At 43.5% G+C, this 19,386-nt stretch overlaps 1 protein-coding gene across 5 annotated transcripts in view; it reads right to left on the bottom strand.

The window, feature by feature from the left end:
* Window positions 1–253: 253 nt before the first annotated feature.
* igsf9bb (immunoglobulin superfamily, member 9Bb) overlaps window positions 254–19,386 on the bottom strand; it is a 106,797-nt gene continuing 87,664 nt past the window's right edge. For 2 of the 5 annotated variants that reach the window (XM_031871637.1, XM_031871638.1), the window contains exons 17-21: window positions 18,496–18,541; window positions 15,912–15,998; window positions 7,691–9,325; window positions 2,367–2,494; window positions 254–1,016 (exon numbers count right to left, since the gene is read on the bottom strand). In XM_031871637.1, the coding sequence (XP_031727497.1) occupies window positions 802–1,016; window positions 2,367–2,494; window positions 7,691–9,325; window positions 15,912–15,998; window positions 18,496–18,541 (2,111 nt within the window). In that variant the 3' untranslated portion in view covers window positions 254–801. Of the gene's footprint in view, window positions 1,017–2,366; window positions 2,495–6,583; window positions 6,630–7,690; window positions 9,326–15,911; window positions 15,999–18,495; window positions 18,542–19,386 lie in introns of those variants that run through there. The other 3 variants (XM_031871639.1, XM_031871640.1, XM_031871641.1) reach the window with 2 other exon arrangements.

Below are 19,386 nucleotides of genomic sequence, written 5' to 3'. Positions count from 1 at the left end.
GGCTAGTTTGTTCTGCTGGCTGATCCTGTGGTTGTGTGGTCTCGTGTCCTGTGCTCTGAGGTATACTTGGTAGGAAGTGAGAACGTCCACGTTTGTGAGGCGAGTTTCTCGGCAGATAGGAGACGATGCTGGCGGAGAGGATCCGGTGGAAGGTGCTGTAAACGGAGACCGGGATATATATATATATATTTTGGGGGGGGGGGGGGGGGTCTAAGTCTGGAGAAGCCTTTTAAAATTAAAACGGTAACACTGGCGAGGGGAAACTGGTTTGGGTTGGTTTGAAAAACGCCTCTTTTTGAATTCAGCTTTTTGCACTGGAGTAAAACTTTGGAAAATGGTGGCAGCTGTCGTTTAGGTTGTTATCGTCTAGCCTAAACACATTTTCTTTTTTAAAGGGAATGCTACTGGATTTTAGCACACAGATCTTTGTGCATTTTGACATCCCAATCAGTAGTAGTACAAACGATCAGAACTTCTTTCAGAGCTGTGTCTGCTGTGTTACTCTCAGTAAGCTGGGAGCAGCATTTCAGAAACAACCATTAATCTGTTCTTTTTTTGTGGGTTCTTGATTTGCCGTCATCACAGATGGAACATGGCAGAACGCTTGCTAGTGCGGATTGAACAGACCAAGGCCCGTAGCTATTGAATGTACTAAATGTGAATGCTGAAATGTAATGCTCCCTCCGTTTATAGACAATGCATTGCAAACATCTTGTTTGTTTTTACCATCTGGTATGTTGCTAGTGTTACTTTTGGAATGAGGGCATATTGCATGATTGTGACCTTGTCCTCAAGGGGCTTTCAGAGGAGCGTTGCGTGGTCCAGGTCTATGTTGTCCATGCTGGCCAGAATAGCCTTCTGGTCCTCCCGAGGTGGGCGGCGGTACAGTAGAGCGGAAAAGCGAGTGTATGGGTCGTGGAGGATGGGCCGCTTCTTCTTCTTGTGGAGGTAGAGAGCTTCTTCGGGCTGGAGTACCTGAGAGGTGTAGGCCTGCTGGGTCTGAGAGGTGGTGACACCTGGAGGAGGGGGAGATGACAGGCAGGGTCATGGCCACTGGAACTCATGGTGCCAATATTTACAGGCAATTCTGCACATTAATCCCACTGACATGACCGGAGTCGTCGTTTCCTGCCTTAATTTGACCATGTTGTGTGAAATGATCATGTATTCTACATCAATATCTATTGCAACTAAAGAGTACATGAGATAAGGCTGCAAACAGATGATCGAGAGAGTTGAGTGTTGTATCTGTGTTGTATCTCCCATGTTTGGATGCAGGGGGACACCTGCTATCCTGGCTGAGTCCAAACAAATATCCATTTGCTAACTTCCAATTCAAAAAATTTGCTCCAATGTTTTTGGAGTTGAGGAGCTCTACAAACGGCCGGCGGTCGCTAGCCAGTCGTGCCAGTCACACACATCCTGTATATTGGTGAGAAGCAAATGTAATGACAATGTTGTTGATCTCACGAAACAATAAGTCGTGTAATAGCTGTATAATCGCCAGTGGGGGATTTCATCCCCTAGTAGCAGAGAGAGTCTTTTCAGTGACGCACACCATTATGTGCTGTCCCAATACAAGGAAGGAGTCTTGCCTCGCCTCTGTAGGACACGACGTGGAAGGACCCGTCCGACCAAGCATCCTTGACTTTGAGAAGCACCCACTGTTGTACACACTGTATTGTATTTGAACAGCGATGTGTTCACATAGCTTAGAAAAAAAGGGAACAAACTACATAGTCAGAGGCTACAAATCTTTGCATAGACCTAAACGAAGGACTACAAATGAGTAAAGTGACTAGCGACGAACATCTCCAGTGTAAACCCATCTATGGGTTCCCTTTGTCAGACCCCGGCAACTACAGAACCTGTCTTGTGTGTTTTTGTTTGGATGGCTCTGCAAATCTCAAGAACTGTTCATCCGATTTACTTTACTTTAAATAAAGAAGAGCAGCAGCAGGGGCGGTGATTGAGGGCTCTGTGGAGTCGAGCCTCGTGTCCACAGCTGGGCTTCACAGGCTCATTGACTGCAGTTCACTTTTGATGCTGGACATACTAACCATACAACCAAACTCTTCTTCATCTCCCTGGAGTCAACCAGTGATGAGAGGTTCATGATGACAATGTTTTTACAATATCACATGCCAAATCAGTACGGACCCCCCAATTGAGTCAAAGGAAGAGTTTTGATTCTAATTTGTCTGACCCACACAAAATAAAAAATTATAAAAGAATCCTACGTAGGTCACAAAAAAACACACAAATGCATCTTCTAAAAGCAAAAAAAAGCAAAGATCTTTACCTGTGGTCATCATGACATAACAAATGATCACTGCGGTAAAAAGTGAGAGGAACAGGGTTCACACCTGCTTTCTTTCTGGACTTGGAGTTATTGTTGTTCATCATCATCTTCTTGGCCTTTTTAATACGTTGGTATCTCAGTGCATCAATCCTCTCAGACCCCGACAGGGCACTCGGCGCACCTCGACGTTTTCTGGATGAAGAGCAGAGAGAGGGGAGAACGGGTAACTCTGGGCCAAACATAGTCAGTGGACGGTGTTTCTGCACTACGGAGTGCAACGGAGCCAGAAACCCACACGATCTCAGAACAGCACGGCTCGTGCTAAGCAAAGAGGTGCAGCACATTGCCAAAGGATCAATATGAGACACAGAGAGAGCTGTTCTCTGAACTAACAGAAGTTTTCTCCATAAAGGTTTGAAGAACAGTGCAATTAATTCTACTATTGCCAAAACCTTGTACGTCATCTGGATTTACTAACAGTTATGTTCAGCTCAAAGATGATTGTGTTTCACAATATAGGTTAATAAATCCAGATGGTAGATCGAATTATGCACCTTGAAATTTCACTGCCCTTCAGGGACATCTAAGATATTTTGCTCAAATTGATCCAAACAATCTTTATCTAAAGGAAAGCAAAGTATTACATGAGCCCTGAAACCATCTGTTGACCTCACGGTGCAGATCCGAACAGTGAGAACATTTTGAGAAGATACAACATATTAAAAAACACTTGCGCTGTTGGTTTCAGAGGGAAATTCTTTGAACAAAATGTAAGCAAGAGTTTGAATAGGTTTGCAGATTGTTTCATTATTTAATAAAGATGAATCTATCCTCTCTGAAAATAACAGAACAAATGTTTCCTCGGCGTTCAGTGTATATTTCTCAGCTGATCATGACTGCACAGACCTCCCCCTCATTCATGGAGGCACTTATATGACTCGGCAGCCCACAGATCTCTGCCACAAACACACACTCGCTTCTCCCAAGGCACAGAAAACAATTAGCATTACAGAGAGGCCGTCCTCCCACCGTGGCTGCAGAGAGAAACCGAAGGTCGTTAGTAGAGGGGGAGAATCACAGCTGAGCAACAAAGCATCATCAATATGTATTCATAGACATGGATACTGTCTACAATGGGCTTCACCATGCTGACAGGGGGAGAGATGGCGGGAGGGGAAAATGACTACTCGGGAACAGTCACATAATGAAAAATAAGCCAAAGAAAAGCGAAGCACTAGGACAACAAATGTAACAAGAATTTATCCATAGAATTGTTTCTTTTTTTCTTCTTTTTTTCAAACGGAGGAGCAATATTTAGCGATGGCATGCATGGCAGTTTGCACATGGAACACGACTTTAAAGGGGAATACATTCAAAAGCACTTGGTAAGTTCACTCACACATAAGGGGGTCCTCAAGCCCCCCCGTGTGTGTGTCCACGTCTGCAAGCCCTTGGCAAAATATTTGTTCTTTAGGATAAAAAGAATAAGCTGTTTTGGCAGGACTCTTTGCTTCACATGGCAGTGAGAACTGTTCTGCTGTCCAAACTTAAAAGTGCAATTGTATACTTACAGTAGATGGTTTGATTGTTGCTCTATACAGATGCTTTATACAGGGGACTAAGGCCATGTGTCCACCAGGAATCTGCATTTAGTTACTGGGGCTAGATAGAGATGGAAGCGCTGCTCGTGGCTCCTGCTATATTGCTCTGTTGCTGTTCAAAACCTGCTAAGAATCTGGTGCATTTCTGACGAAAGCTGGGATATTTGTTTCACTTCTCGTAACTTGTACGATGAGAACTGTACACATGCTAAGCTATCATCACTGCCAGGAACATGCAACAGCATTTCTGCTTCATTGTTAATGCAAAAGAAAAGGAGCAGTGAAGGATGGATCCCAGTGGACACAGCTTAAGTTGACGTCATAACGTCAATCTTACAAAATATTTTTTTGGAGATTGGGGTCAATTGGTGACATACAATACAAGCATCTGTAGAAATATATAAATGGAAGAATGTGTCACGCTTGAGGAGAATGCTAAGAGCGTTTTCGAACGTGATCATTTAACAATAAAGGACATCAATGTGGACGTCCACGTAGACCACCCTTAAATAAATACACAGTATGCCACACCTTGTAATAATCTATATAGTACAAAGACACAGGACACCAACATCAATTGTTGATGATACCTGCTGAGAACAGCACATTTGCTTTTTATAATGTGAAATCAACATTACCTGGATGTAACTCCAGTTCTGTGAATATGTAAGTAGCCATTTTATTTGTTTCAATAAAGGAAGTAATTAGTGGTATAGCGCCCTTTCTTACTAGCATTACACCGAGCCACGCTGCCTGTGTGAGCAGCGCATGATGGCTGCCTCTCTCACACATGTGGTGTCCACACAGACAGGTGAGGGGGGTGTTGCTCATAGGTGGAGAGGGTCGTCCCCGCTCCTCTACTCCTTGTGTCAAAGTGTACTTGGGCAAGATACTGAACGCCAAAGTGCTCCCGAAGGCTGTGCAATTTTTCTCTCTCGTGTCTGGGACATGTTCTACAGATATAGACTTTGAAACTGTAGTAATGCCAATATGATGCCAATACACTGTCAAAATAATTTGATGATAATGTCACTATAGTTTCGCTGTAAAGCGCGCACAGCACGCAAAAACAAATATGCGAGACCTAAAATCTCTAGAAGACAGGCGCATGCAGGCAGTGAGGCTGCTCGAACCCGTTAACATGGGCACGGAAATTAAAAAGCAAGAGAATACCCAACGCACACGCGCTGTTCACACAGGCAGTGTGGCCTGGGGGCTATTCTTTGCTGGCCTCTGGCCAGGGGCCAAGGAACAGATGTGATTGGCCCTCCAAATCCCTACGAGGCTCATCTTCAGACTCGGAAGAAGGACAAGGATTTCTTGGAGCAGCTGGATGTCAGATTAACATCTTGCTGGATGTTAGAATAGTCAGTTGGAGGAATGGCATGTTGAGCATCAAAGGTGTCCGTCCTACAGTATGTAGTGCACACTGTCTCTCACAGTTGATAGTAAACACCAGAGACATCCTGGTAAGAAGTGTGGTAATCCTTCATTAACATATGAGAAATTGGTCAGGATCGAGCAGCAATTGATGCCTTTCTGAGGAAGATGGCCAAATAGAGGAAATGGATTACCACTGGGCCAAAGGGAGGAAGAGGGAAGGAGGCACTGACTGTATTCTTGTCATGTGCAATTCCTTTGTCTGTTTGCTGGGCTTTGACCATGCATTTGGTAGCAAAAGATATTGCCCCAAGATCAGCGGTTAGCAATGCGTTGTTCTTTTTTTGGCATAGTGAAAAATGGGGACATTTAACCCAGGTCTTATATTTGGCGTTTTGAGCCAGGATGGGAGTGGAACAGAAGGAGTTGTTCTCCTCTATGAGGATATCTTACAATGACTTTGGAATATTGATGACTTCATGTTTGCTGAAGAGTTGTTTCTTTTGCATGGATTCAATGTGAACTGAGGTAAACATCAATCTTACTACTCAATTATTGTATACTACTTGAGTGAATTGGTCTGCCTCAGGGTGCTGAGGCGGAGGCTAATTAGGGAAAATCAATCGATAAGTCAAAACTTTGTCGTTTTCAGAGGCTTCTGTCTGCATTGACAATCATTTAACTCAAGGCTGATGAACCCATGACAACTTCAGTGTGGTTTTATCTCTAGACTAAAGGCTCAGAAACGAAAAGCTTTTAACTAGTCAACTGGAATGTAGTCCAGTTTGGCTTTGCACAGATGTGTTTTTAGGCTTTTGCACCAAATACTATAATGAAATGTATTATATTCCCTTGTGACATTTGCTGAATCAATTTTCAGAATAGCAAAGTAAGCAATGAATAAATAAGAATGAAAAATAAATATTGAAATTGGTTTGAGGCGGTTAAGAGCACTATTGTTGTACTTATGTGTAGACCTGTGGTAGAGTTATCCGTGAACGTGGTCAGTTAGCAAACCACTCAAGCATGAAATCATGTTGGTGATACAACCGATCTAATTTATTGGCTAACTGATGGCATATGCATAACAGAATGCATAATGTACTGAAGACTGCAGAACTTAAAATGCATAGCCACTTTAAGAAAAAGGAAAGAACTGAAATGAACTACACGTGTTGACTGAAGGAAGGAACAAATCAAACAAAGACTCAGCGTCTTGTATTCCCCTTTAAAGGACGAGGTGATCAAAAAAAGTCCCACCTGCTAACCCCCCCCTTTCAGACATGGATCCAACCCTTACCTATTGTGGTGTAGAGGACCTGGTCACAACAACGCTGCCCAGATAGCTGAGATCAATCAAAAACAAAGCAGGTAAGACTCCAGGAGCCATCAAGAACCACCATACTGCCCCTAATTCATAATGATGGAGACATTGCAGTACATGAGAAGCGGACAGGCCCTGTGACACACTTTGCCCAACAACCTTTCCTTGGTAGTCAGACCTGGGGGTGTCCTTGGGGCAATTAAAGGGGTTGGGGAGAGGAGGGTTACAGAAAGGGAAGGAGAAGTAGGGTAGGAGAAAATCTGAGAGGTTGGAGGGTAAGGGAGAATTGGTCATGCAGTCAGGTTACTAAGGCCGAGGATGGGCCGCAGGGCCTGCCAAGATGAACTCTTCTTTAAGCATCCCTCTGCATGATAAAGGCATCTTCAAAGGCTTGGAGCTAGACATAAAAATGGGTTTTTGCTTTGTCTGGGGAATCAATTGGATAATATTATAGGATTCCTCCTGTTAGGTGAAAGGGTAACGCATGATACAGATGGAGAAACAGGGATCCTGTGGTGATGTCTGTAAATTCCCAGGCCTTTAGGGGCTTGTGCCAAGCAAATTACGTTTTTCTTCCGGGTGGAGTGTAGCCCCAAAAGGTCTGAAATGTAATCTGTGAAGCAAATGCATTGTCTTGTCAATTCAACAAATAATTTGTTTCACAGTTTATACTTTTTTGTTTCACTGGAAAATGCAATGTGCTTTTCAAGGTGATCATTTTAAGACAATGCTTCACAGATTGAATGGGTGAATACCTCTAACTTGATGTCTGACATGAAAAGCAGCATTGACCAAACTGAAACTAAACTGAACTTCCAGAGCTCATCAAATGAATCATCTCAACTAAATGGTTTCCTTCAACCATACGGTTTTCATTTTTCACATAAAAGTGTTAACAAATGAAAAAAAGCATCTAAAAAAAAAAAACTAAATTAATTTGCCACAGAGATGATTTAAAGATTGATGGATATTAGACAGCACTTTCACTAACCAAAATGTCAGAGCAACTTCATACATCAAAGCATTATGGGTTGGGGCAGATGACTCAAATGGTATCCCTCTCTGCATGCCTAATGCACCTACCCTGAAGCTGACAACTGGGGTGGAGAGGGCTCAGATGGAAGGATCCCCTCCTCAGTCCTCCTCTGAGATGGCATCTGCCCAAATAGGTTGCTGCTTTCCATGGGGGGTGACGGGGACTGGGAAGCTGGGTAGCTGGTTGCAGAGGTGGCAAAGGCCATGTGGGAACGGTAGCTGGGACTTGCTCTCCTGCTACCCTGGCCTTGGGCAGGTGAGGAGGAGGGGGTAGATCTCCTTGAGAAGCTGGCTGTGGAAGGAGGGAGGAGGGTAATCTCAGACATCTCTGGGGGTATGTGAGGTTGGACAATGCTGGGACGTGGCCTGGGACGTACTACAATCTCTGGGGAGCCCTCGTGAGAACTAAGGGGGCTTTGGGTGAGGGGTGAGAGTCGGGAGGGCTGGAGAACCACCTGATGCATGCCAGAATCCATCCTACGAGCCTGTCTGGGACTGAAACGAGGGGTGGTTTCAAACCATCGTGTGTCCAAGCTACTGAATTGGCTAGGGATAATATGGGCCATTGGATCGGTGTAAGGCAAAACCGGCACACCCATACCGTGGCTTGTGTGTCTTAGCTGCCCTAAATGTGCCTCTTGCATAGCAAAATGCTTGGCTGGGGAGCCACGAGGCCTGGCCTTGCTGGGAGACTTGCTTGAGCGGCTCTTTGGGGCCTGCAGTGGCAGGACAGCTGGGTAAGTAGGCATTGGAAGGGAGGAGGGCTGGAAAGCACTTAGGGGAAGAACATGAGGTGGAGGAGGATAGGGTGAGTCGTGGCGGAGATGCAAAGGGTGATGGGGCGGAAAAATAAACTGGGGCCCCTCCAGACTTGCAAAGGTGAAATCCAGTCCCTGCCAAATCTCCGGGGAACGAGAGGAAGAGGTGAGTGTCAGAGGAAGTGGGAAACCAGGGACAGCATATTGTGGGAAATCACCCTCCCCCATTTCTTCAGGAATCATGGGGTGACTGAAAGGACCTTCAGCAAGGTATGGAGGGGAGGACATGACTGAGCTGAGAGGGCTAGTATCAGGCATGTAAAAAGGAGGTGGGGGATCATGATCCCCAGGGTGGCCTAGGTAGCCATAGAAAGCTCTGTGGTGGAGAGAACCTCGGATCTGCCCAGTGGCCTGGAGCCGACTGCTCTCCATGATGGTCATACCTTCGAAGGGCCTCTGGAAACGAGGGCTGTAGGCTGGAGGTTGCAGGTAGGATTCCTGACTGGAGATCGGAGAAATCTGGTGAGCCCGGAGTGGTGCCATAATTGGGGGCAGAGGCCTGGGATCGTCATTCTCTTCGTCTGACTGACGGAATTCAGGATAGAGGTCTGATTCTTCCACAAAGGGGAAGCCCTCAATTCGTCGGGGCTTAACAGACATTTCTGGGTCAGTGGGATCTATGACAAAGCGTCCATCTGGGCCTCGGCAGATGAGTTCAATTGGTGTTGTTGCTTCAGCTTCATGCTTAGAGATGCCGTATTTCTTGCTTGTTATTGCTCTTTTGGTCTTCTTGTATAAAGACAACTCCTCCCTCTTCCCCGGACTTTGGGGTGGTTTCCCACGCTGGTCATGACTATCTTCAGATGATTCTGACAGGGATGCCTTTGAACGAATGCTCTCTGGGCTCACCTTTCCTGACGATGACCTACAGAAAAGAATACAGAAGAAGTAAATCTTTAAATATTCATGAAGCCAGTACTCTGCGCAAAGCTTCAGTGAAGGTGCTGAAAACGGATCCAGCTACAATAAAACTAAAATGACAACACACCTTACACAAGAAGACGAGATATAAAAGCACAGGTTTAATCAATAACATCGATGACGGCTGCACTCCATTGAGAAGATTATGACTTCTACTTCAAAACACCTTTTTGAAGTCATGAGTGAACAAAGATATCCTGCAAAACATGTTGCCTGCTAATTTTCAATTTGTGTGCTGTTTGCAACATCTTCACAAGTTGATAGGGATATAACAACCCTCCACTGTCCTGAACATAAACATGGAGTGACCAATGGGAACTTGAGAAGAACTATGACTCCTTTAATACCAGTCTCAACTTTTCTCTTGATACTAATTGTTATGAATTTTGCCTGACAGCCGGGAATTTATGTGTATTTGCTTCTGCATCATCTCAACTTTTCATTCAACAGTCACAAAAAGACATTATGTGCTGCTATGCCTCACCGTGGACAGATACTTCGCTTAAACATTGAGGTTCAAGCGACTGTTTGCAGACGTTTGGTGACACAAGATCATTGTTTTATTTGTCAAGTAGTCAGGAAGGTGCACACAATGAGGGAAAACCACACACTAAATGGACCAGTGGCAATCTCTAACATCCATCCATCCATCCATCCATCCATTTTCCTCCGCTTATCCGGGGTCGGGTCGCGGTGGCAGCAGGCCAAGCAGGCTGACCCAGACTTCCCTCTCACCGGCAACATGTTCCAGCTCATTCTGGGGGATCCCGAGGCGTTCCCAGGCCAGCTGGAAGATGTAATCTCTCGAGCGCGTTCTGGGTCTTCCCCGGGGTCTCTTCCCAGTTGGACGTGCCTGGAAAACCTCCAGTGGGTGGCATCCAGGAGGCATCCTAATTAGATGCCCGAACCACCTCAGCTGACTCCTTTCGACGCGAAGGAGTAGCGGCTCTACTCCAAGCTCCCTCCTGATGACCGAGCTCCTTACCCTATCTCTAAGGCTGAGCCCGGCCACCCTATGGAGGAAACTCATTTCGGCCACTTGTAGCCGCGACCTTGTCCTTTTGGTCACGACCCAGAGTTCGTGACCATAGGTGAGGGTAGAAACGTAGACCGAGTGGTACATTCAGAGCTTTGCCTTCCGGCTCAGCTCCCTCTTCACCAAGACGGCCCGGTGCAGCGCCTGCTTTACTGATGCAGCCGCACCGATCCACCTGTTGATCTCCCGCTCCATCTTACCCTCACTCGTGAACAAGACCCCGAGATACTTGAACTCCGCTTGAGGTAGGCACTCCGTCCCCACCTGGAGGGAGCAATCCACCGGTTCCCTGGAGGTCATGATCCGAGGAGGCTAACAGGACCACGTCATCTGCAAACAGCAGAGAAGCGATCCCGAGACCCCCGAACCTGACGTTCAGGTTCTAACATACATTATATAAATTTTGGGCAATTCCATTAAAAAAAGGAAAATGAGAACAAGAAACTGGTTTGTTGGTACACACACAGTGCCTTTCACTCTAGCTATCTGAAGTGTATTTGGACAGTGATACCATTTCATTTGTTTTGGCTGTGTACTTTATTTGAAATTAAATAATGACGTAATAAAAAAGAACTGTTTTTCAGCTTTAAAGCTTTGGAATGGGTAGCTTCAAATCTAAAATATTCCATTAAAATATTAAATATCCATGGCTAAAAAAGCAACACAAAGTAAAAAAATATTTTGCCATTATAACAGAGAATTTAACAGTCAAACTGCTTCATTATGACTGTGCGAGTGTGGTTAGATTATTGACAGTGAACAAACAAAGCACCAACTGTCTGGAAGAATGTGACATCACATTTTTTGCATCCCCGCTCATTTCAAACTAGTGTGAAGAGCACAGAGAAAAAATAGAAATATCATATCATAGTGAAATAACCAGTGTTCAGACTTAGGAACCCATCACCAACACTCAGAGGCTGACAGAGAAAATGGTGTTTTAATCCTTTAAGGATGTTCACATTCATACAAAGACTTGCAGCCTTTTCATACCTTTTTGACAATGCTAAACATTTACAGGGATGCATAAGGATATAAACACTCTCAAATGAAAGTTGAAGATGAGCAATACTTTTCTTTCAACAATGCCTACAACATCTAGGTGTATTTCAGTGTGTGGCATACATGTTTCAATAATTATGTAAGCATTTCTACGACCCCTTGCTGTTTCAGAGCTGGGAAGAAAACCTCCTTTATGCCACGTGCACTACATGATGCTCACGGTGAATATGTCAGGATGGCTAGCATGTTAACTGCAGTACTGACTGGAGTCAAGCTTGGGAGTTACAGCTTGCTTGACCACTCCAGGGCCAAATAGTAAGAATCCAAGACAATGCCATAAGAGGAAACAAAGCTGGCCTTTGCACTAGATTCCAGCAACACTAGTTGCCATCAACAGCAATGTAACGCTCTGGTATGGCAGGCAGGTGTGACCGACAGGTGTGGGAGCAGAGGCTTTGACCCAAGACACCTGCAGAGGAGTGAGAATACAACCAACCATAGCTGGGCGTGACACTGGCTTTGTGTCACTACCAGGTCAAAGGTCATTCTAATGCAGTGGTGGGCCGTCAGGGCCTGCAAGGCCTTCTCTGCTGACCTAAACAGAATCACAAAGCTATATCTATTTTATAATTTAATAATTTTTCTTAAATACACTACATGTATTATAATTTATAAAAATATTTTTCCCATTATCTTATTTTCTCATTGCACAGCTACTGTCTTCCTCAGTTGCTCTGCTTCCAGTGCAGCTTGTTTTAAGTAGAGCTTTTATCCAATCAGATTTCACCTCTGTGTCTCTAGGTAAGAAGAGAGGCCCGAGGCCTACACTCTCAAGTGCATCCATTTGCAGTTTAAGTAAATGGGGACGATATTGTTGATTGTCATATTCTTCAACCAATCAGATCTTTAGTTTGACATGTTGGGCATATTCTTTGACGTGTCAGCGCCTGCGAGCCGGCCTATAATGACGTCAGCATTACGTGCAGCTCAGTGTCCACGTGCAGTTCTGCCTCGAGGTGCAGTGTGTGCTGTGATTGGTCAGTGGGCGAGCACGTGACTATCGTGAAACGAAACTTAACAGCAGAGGCTTAGTCGGGTAGTGAATCACATCACGTGATGCAGCTCAGCCAATCAAATATGGGCATTCTGACTCAGTGAGATGTACCACACACCATGACACAGGGGGCTGAGACGAGGAAAGACATTGCAGAGCAGTACGTACAATGTTCAAGTTGTGAAAGTAAAATCATAAGACGATCTCTTTGGGCCGCGACTTGTCATTAAGGAGTGATGGTGGGTCCCACAGCCAGACCAGCTGAGAACCACTGTCCTCCATGAGCGCAGAAAACATTATATTTTCCTGAATATAAGCTTCTGCATTTTCCAGATGCTCTAGTACTATTCAAACGTATTGTAAGTCTCGTACCGAACGTTACGTACATTTAATACGTACATAGTTACACCCTTAGAAACTGATAACTGTGGCGCCATCATGTGGTTATAAGGTGGTATTTCAGCTGCAGGACAACAGTGAAGGCCTAGGTATAAAATGCACGGCCCGCCACTGTTCTAATGAAAGTCAGCTGAGATAGCCCAATTGCTGCAACTGTCCTTTTTTTTCTGTGGGCGGCTTTGAGGGTGAGATTTCTGGGTGGCATCAAAGAATTCAAGTTGAGCGGTGACAGATGTACCTTGTATTTGTATTTGAGAATGACCAGTACACACCACACTTTAAAGGACACGATATGAAACTCTGTTCTCATTTGGCGAGACATTTTTTGTTACTGACTTTGTCTTCTTATAGGAAGGAGTAAATGAAAACAATGATTGTTTTTGAAGCCACAGTTACTTTATTTAGTGGAAGATAAAACATAATAGCCACTCCTCATATGAATCACTCAGACTTGTGCTTATAATATAAGAAGAGTCTTTATAAGGCAGCTGCCACTGAAAAAACTCTTCTGTGAAAAAGCAAATATGCTTTATTGAGCTACAGAGACAGATAATATTAAAATAGAGCTAGTTTTCATAAACTATGGTGATAATCTAAACCCATGTATATATTGTAACAGAAACACATACATCACAACAACTATGCTTGTCTTAATATGGGCTGCTCATACAATGTAACAATCATAACGGTTACTTTTCTGTTATGTCTGTTGATTTGACCATCATTCCCATTGGTTACAATAATCAGAAACTGTAACGTTGTTAAGTTGATGATGCTATTGCGTCACTGTTTCTCTAAGAAATACGGACTACAACCAAGACGAATAGTGGCCACAATGATGAGAAGCAGGCTATTTACTGTATGAGCAAAATCTTCCCTTCATGTACACGTAACAATAAGAAATACAGCTGATTATCTTCAAACTGGCTGCTTCACGACAAAAATAACATTAATTACTGTGTCATTACACAGCAACTGAATAAAGATTCAGTGATCACTACTGATGCTGTACAGAAAAAATAGGTCCTTCAAATCTACTCGATCCTCATTCAATCAGATAAAATAGCGAGTACAGACAAGGTTTTTCATAAGTTTACACAGAAGCTAAAAATGCAGATTAACAACTCAAACACTTGGCATTTATTTAACGCAACAAGGTAGATTAACAGGCAGAAACAAAAAGTGACTGTGACAGCATCTGGATGAGAAAGGAATAGTGGTGACGTGAATCAATTCAAAGTGTCAAAAAGAAAGTGTTCCAGGTCACTCGGAGGTGAAATGGGGATTCAAAGGAGTGAGAAAGGACCCATCGCACACACAGCTCAGACTGTAGGAACGGCTACAACGCATAGAGTGCTGTGAACAATGCAGAAAACAAGGATTATGTTAAAGGAATAGTTTTTAGACGTTTGATTCTCTCATATCTGTACGGTTACCATAAGGCTACAGCTGGTTAGCTTAGCTTAGCATAAAGACTACATTGGTGACTAAATCAGCCTACCAGCACCACTCTTTGCATTTCCCATAACGTCAAACTATTCCTTTAACAAATACAGCAAAGCACTGTGGTTGAACGCACATCTCAGGAATGATTTCATTGCTCTGGAAAGCCTCTCAATATTTATATATTATTTTCAGACAAAAGCAGATATATATATATATGCATGATGTCATTTACCAAAACTTTTTTCTTCAATTTCATTTCATGATCTGCCTCTCATTGATGGTTCAACGAACCATTACCATACAGAGAATGACCAGTTTACTGTATGTAGTCCACGAACAGGATCTCAGAGCAGGACAGCATTAGAGTTGATGAGACGTCAGTGCTGTTCCGATGTCTGTATATACGAAGCAAGAGCAAGGGGACGGTTACGTTAGCTTAGCATTAAGACAGGAAGCAGGGGGAAACAGCTAGCCTGGCTCACTGCATAGGCTAAAAGTACACTAATTAGCATGTTATACCTCATTCGTTTCCCTCTGCTTCCAGTCTTTATGCTAAGCTAAGCCAACCAACCCCTGGTCCCAGCTTCATATAGCGTACAGACATGAGAGATGTATCGATTCTGATTTAGCTTTAACCCCAAAGAGAAGAACGGGTTTTCCCAAAGTGTCAAACTATTCCTTCAGAGGGAGCCATATCATTTTAAAGTTCAAATATGTATTTTCGGTTTCTACTAAAACATGTTTGCATGCTTAAATGTTCATAAAACACATTATGTTTCTCATACAGTCTGTCTGAATATACCTTTATTCAACCGGTCTAAAAACACTTTAGCGACTGTCTCTTTAAACCCCCTCTCCCTAAAAAGCCCAGTCTGCTCTGATTGGTCAGTGTTTTTCTGCGCTTCTGAGAGAGTTTAGCAGCACCTCTACCAGCCACTGTACAGTTGTGACATCACAACCATACAGAAGTCCTGATGACTGGTTGAAAGGAACAATTTCTGAAAACGTGCAGTGTGCATTGCTCCCTGGATTGAAAGTTTTGATACGTTCAAAATATTGACAAAGCATCTTTTTAGCTTTTAAGCAGAAATGACATGAAATCTAACTTTTTACAATGTAGGACCTTTAAATAATCCAGATGTAAAGCTGTGAGATCCTCTTAGCCAATGACATACATTATAATGACCATTGGAAGTTTTGTAACTGGTATGGTGTCCAGAAGTCCAGAAAGATTACATGTCCCATGATCTACTGCTGTCCTGAATGGGGATGAGTGTTAAGTTAAGAGATATTAGTAAACTGATTTTGTCATCCTGTCTCCTTAAATCTTGTCCCGCATGCTTTTATATCCCTAATAATCAGTGCTGAACTGAGATTTTTTTTTTTTTTTTTTTACATCTTCTGTTGATGAAGTTCCTTCATCTTTTCATCAATGAAAGACCAAGACTGGTATTGTTGGCGACGTTGTGGGTACATTTGGCCAGACACATGCAGCCAGGCCAGGACTCTGAGGAGCCGGGGGGTTGAACCAAAGTGCAAAAGGGGGGTGTATACTGTGTGCAATAACGGGGGGACAGCGGTTGGCACACTCACTGAGGACTGGAGGGTCGGGGCTTGTACCTGCCTGCGTCCAGCCCCTCCCAGTAGGGTTCAATGCTGGGAATGAGGCTAAGTGGGCTCCTGTAGAGGTGGGGAGATCAGACAGTAAGAAGTGAGGAGAGTATGGAGGTTACGAGGAAGCGCGTCAATGAGAGGCATCTTTGAAACAGCAACAGAAAAAGAGAGGAAACAGGTTGATATTATTAAGTGGGTTGAAAAAAGGAGAGGAATGGGAAGAGGCATTATTAGTAAGTCGCAGAGAAGATCGGAGAGAAAGGCTGCCATGGAGCAACTAGAGGGAGATAAAGGCAGGGTTAGGTTTTGAGGCCCAAATCCTACATTCTCATAACCACAGCACTATTCCACTGATACTCAGTCTTCTCGAGGTGAATGCCATTTTTCCCCACAGACACGAGACGGTAGAAGAGGGGCGAGCAGGAAGAAATCAAGCGAATGTGTATTTCGTGGAATGAGACGTGTGACTGCTGATGACGGCTGCACCGCTGTGGTGCCGCTCTGTTGCTTGGTGTTGGGAAACATTGGCCTATGCATGTTGTCATACATCAAAACTTTGCAAAGCATCCACACAAGCACAGCAACCCCGTATTTGGACTGTACAGATCAGTCAAACAGTAAATATGTAAGTGTTAGGTTAATGTGTAGACATCTTAAATCTTTTTTCTGATTTTAAATGAGACAATCTGGATTAAAACTGGTGCTGTTTGTAATGTTATCAGACAATTATCAACTGTTTCCACTAATTGATCTGAGACTGTTTTTGTTTTTTCCTACCACTGGGAGTTGCCAGAGTCAGACATTGTTAAGGTCTAGACACGGGGGCTTTGAGAGGGTTTCTTTGTCATTCTAACACACACTTAAGATGCTTTGACACCTGTAGTCGGGTTAATCCGGTCCAGACCAAGGACAATAGTGATACCTTGTTGCATTTTAGTTCCTTTTTTTTGGGAGACTTTTTACAAACAAATCAAAAGGAGTAAACATTTATAGTTATAGCGACTGACAGGTCATCCTGTATCATCAGGACCCACGTGAGGGAATCTAACTCCTGTACTGTCAGAAGTTTATGCCGCACTTTAATGCTTCTGATGTGTGTATTTGTGTGCTTTGGTGTCACAGAGAGCTAATAAATAAATAACTGAGTATAAGCATTATTAGTATTATTAAACTGCAAATCGAGCACATGTTATGAATTATTACTATCAGGTAGAGACAGTAACATCTCAGAGCTTATTACTGAGGGATCACTGTTATATACTTTTTAATGGACTTCATGAACTAAGAGCAGTGAACTGACGTTCATACGTGTCACCATGTTTCGCAAATTATTTGCATAAATAGGTTAGGCTATATACATGGCAGATGGATTTATTAGTAGCTTAGCTTTTCAAATCATGCTACATCACAAATATGCTATCATAAAATCCTGTGGTTGGTGCGTTTGCTTTCACACCACAAACGCACCGCTCACGAGTCCACCTGGAAGTGGACCAGGACCCAACCTTTTCCGGTCGGTCTCGGTTCGGGTGTTTGGTCCGCACCAGCGTTCCGTTGACAGCTTTCACACTGGCCCAAATGGACCTTACTAACCGAGCAGATGGACCTGTGTTTGTTTTAACCGAACCAAACAGGTTAGGTGTGAAAGCACCCGAAAAGGCCGATAATACATTATATCATCTAATTGTCAACAAATTACACGATAAAAGCCAACTCGTGTGTCTGTCTCTCATTACATTCTGAATCCACAACCCTGTCTGTGGTGCTCAGACTCAAGCCCACTGGTTCCTCTTGAAGACGTCAATTCTACATACTGTCTTTAAAAGGATGAATAAACAACAAACGTCACTACAACAGGAGTAAATAGTACATTTTCAGCCATGGACCAGGTGAGCTACTGAGTAGTTAGGGCAGCAGGTGCATGTGTTACGGAGTCAAAATAAACTACAGTGTGAAGGAACATGTCACCCAGTGCAACAGTGTTTGTCTGGGATGTGTTTGTGGACAACAATAGATCTCTATGGGACAGAGGACGAAGATGTATCAGACTTTGAGACACATTTGAGACACACATTGAGACATTTTCACTTGTCTCATACAGGTGTAACATCATGATGGATACTTTCCTTTTATTAGGTGTGCCAGTGCCAGGGCTCCGGCCTGTGCACGCCAGCACACTGGCATGTCTCACTAGAGCCCTGGTTAATGTTATAAGTCACACGTGTGCTCTTCCTGTTATGATATAACAAAATGTCAGCTGTGAAAAGAGTCAATGGAGGGACCTGAGGCGCCCTCTATGATGGTGGGTTGGATGGATTTCAGGGTCAACATGGACAGAATTAATGTCGGATGATTTGTTCTTCTTCTATAAACACAAGGAGCATGCAGGATCGACATCACTGACGCAATAATGTGAAGTTGTTCTTTCGGTATCGACGGGATACGTTGATGTGTATGATCCTAACTGGTGTGTTGTGTCATCATGGGGTTTGCAGTAGATGCAGTACAGCTCTGTGCAGTGTAGCAGTGAAGCAGTGCTGTGAGTCATGTTGGGGTTACTTACGGTGTTTCCATGCTTTTTCTGCAGTGGGTTATGGAGAGTGGGGGGTCTGGAGAGAAGACAGAAAGAGGCCATTAAAGATCAGTTTTATGTGTATGTTTTTAGTAAGTTTGTATGATAATTACTGCAGCGTTTTCCGTCTCTCGTTTCAGAACTACTAACAGAAGCAGTGTAAGAGACGAAGCGGATGAACTGCTTTCACATTCATGGCAGAATTAAATGTTTTAAGGAGGACTCAAAGCCCCTGCACTTCATATTTATACTGAGGGCTTTTTTGGTATTGATGATAAACAACACTGATCCGAGACATTTACATATGAGGTTTATAGAAACTTCATTCCCCCAAAGACGACATCAGTGTTGCTGCAGCTGAGCCTGGAGCAGGTTTGATACAGAGTGGAAAGAAAATAGAAAAATGCAAATGAGGCTATAACAAAAAACCATCAAAAATAATAACTGACTATAGCCATGGCTGCTTTCTGAAGTGTCATTAAGCTTATTGTTGCTTACATTCTAAATCAAACTATTAAATGGATGTTTGCTGTTTGAACTGGAAATATGTAAATATAAAAAGCTCATTCTAAGGTAATGAAAACACAACAATTCTTCTTTTCAGGTATTTATACACTTAGGACAACATAGTTCACTAGAAAATTCCTAAGGAAATTTTGACAGTGTGGCTTCTACTGCCTGAAGAAATCGCAATATATACACACGCCAACATTACCGGTAGTGTCATTCAGGTTCAATTGAGATAGCACTATTCTTTTTTCTGCATTTTAGATTGATACTCTTGGATTGAATCTTGTATTTGTGGGGCTTTTATTTTGAAAGGGTGGGACTGGGTGTGAGAGAGAGAGAGAGAGAGAGAGAGAGAGAGAGAGAGAGAGAGAG

The sequence above is a fragment of the Anarrhichthys ocellatus genome, unplaced genomic scaffold (genome assembly GCF_004355925.1).
Source record: "Anarrhichthys ocellatus isolate YVR2014 unplaced genomic scaffold, GSC_Weel_1.0 scaffold59, whole genome shotgun sequence".
Lineage (NCBI taxonomy): Eukaryota > Metazoa > Chordata > Actinopteri > Perciformes > Anarhichadidae > Anarrhichthys > Anarrhichthys ocellatus.
This window is presented reverse-complemented; position numbering and strand designations above follow the sequence as displayed.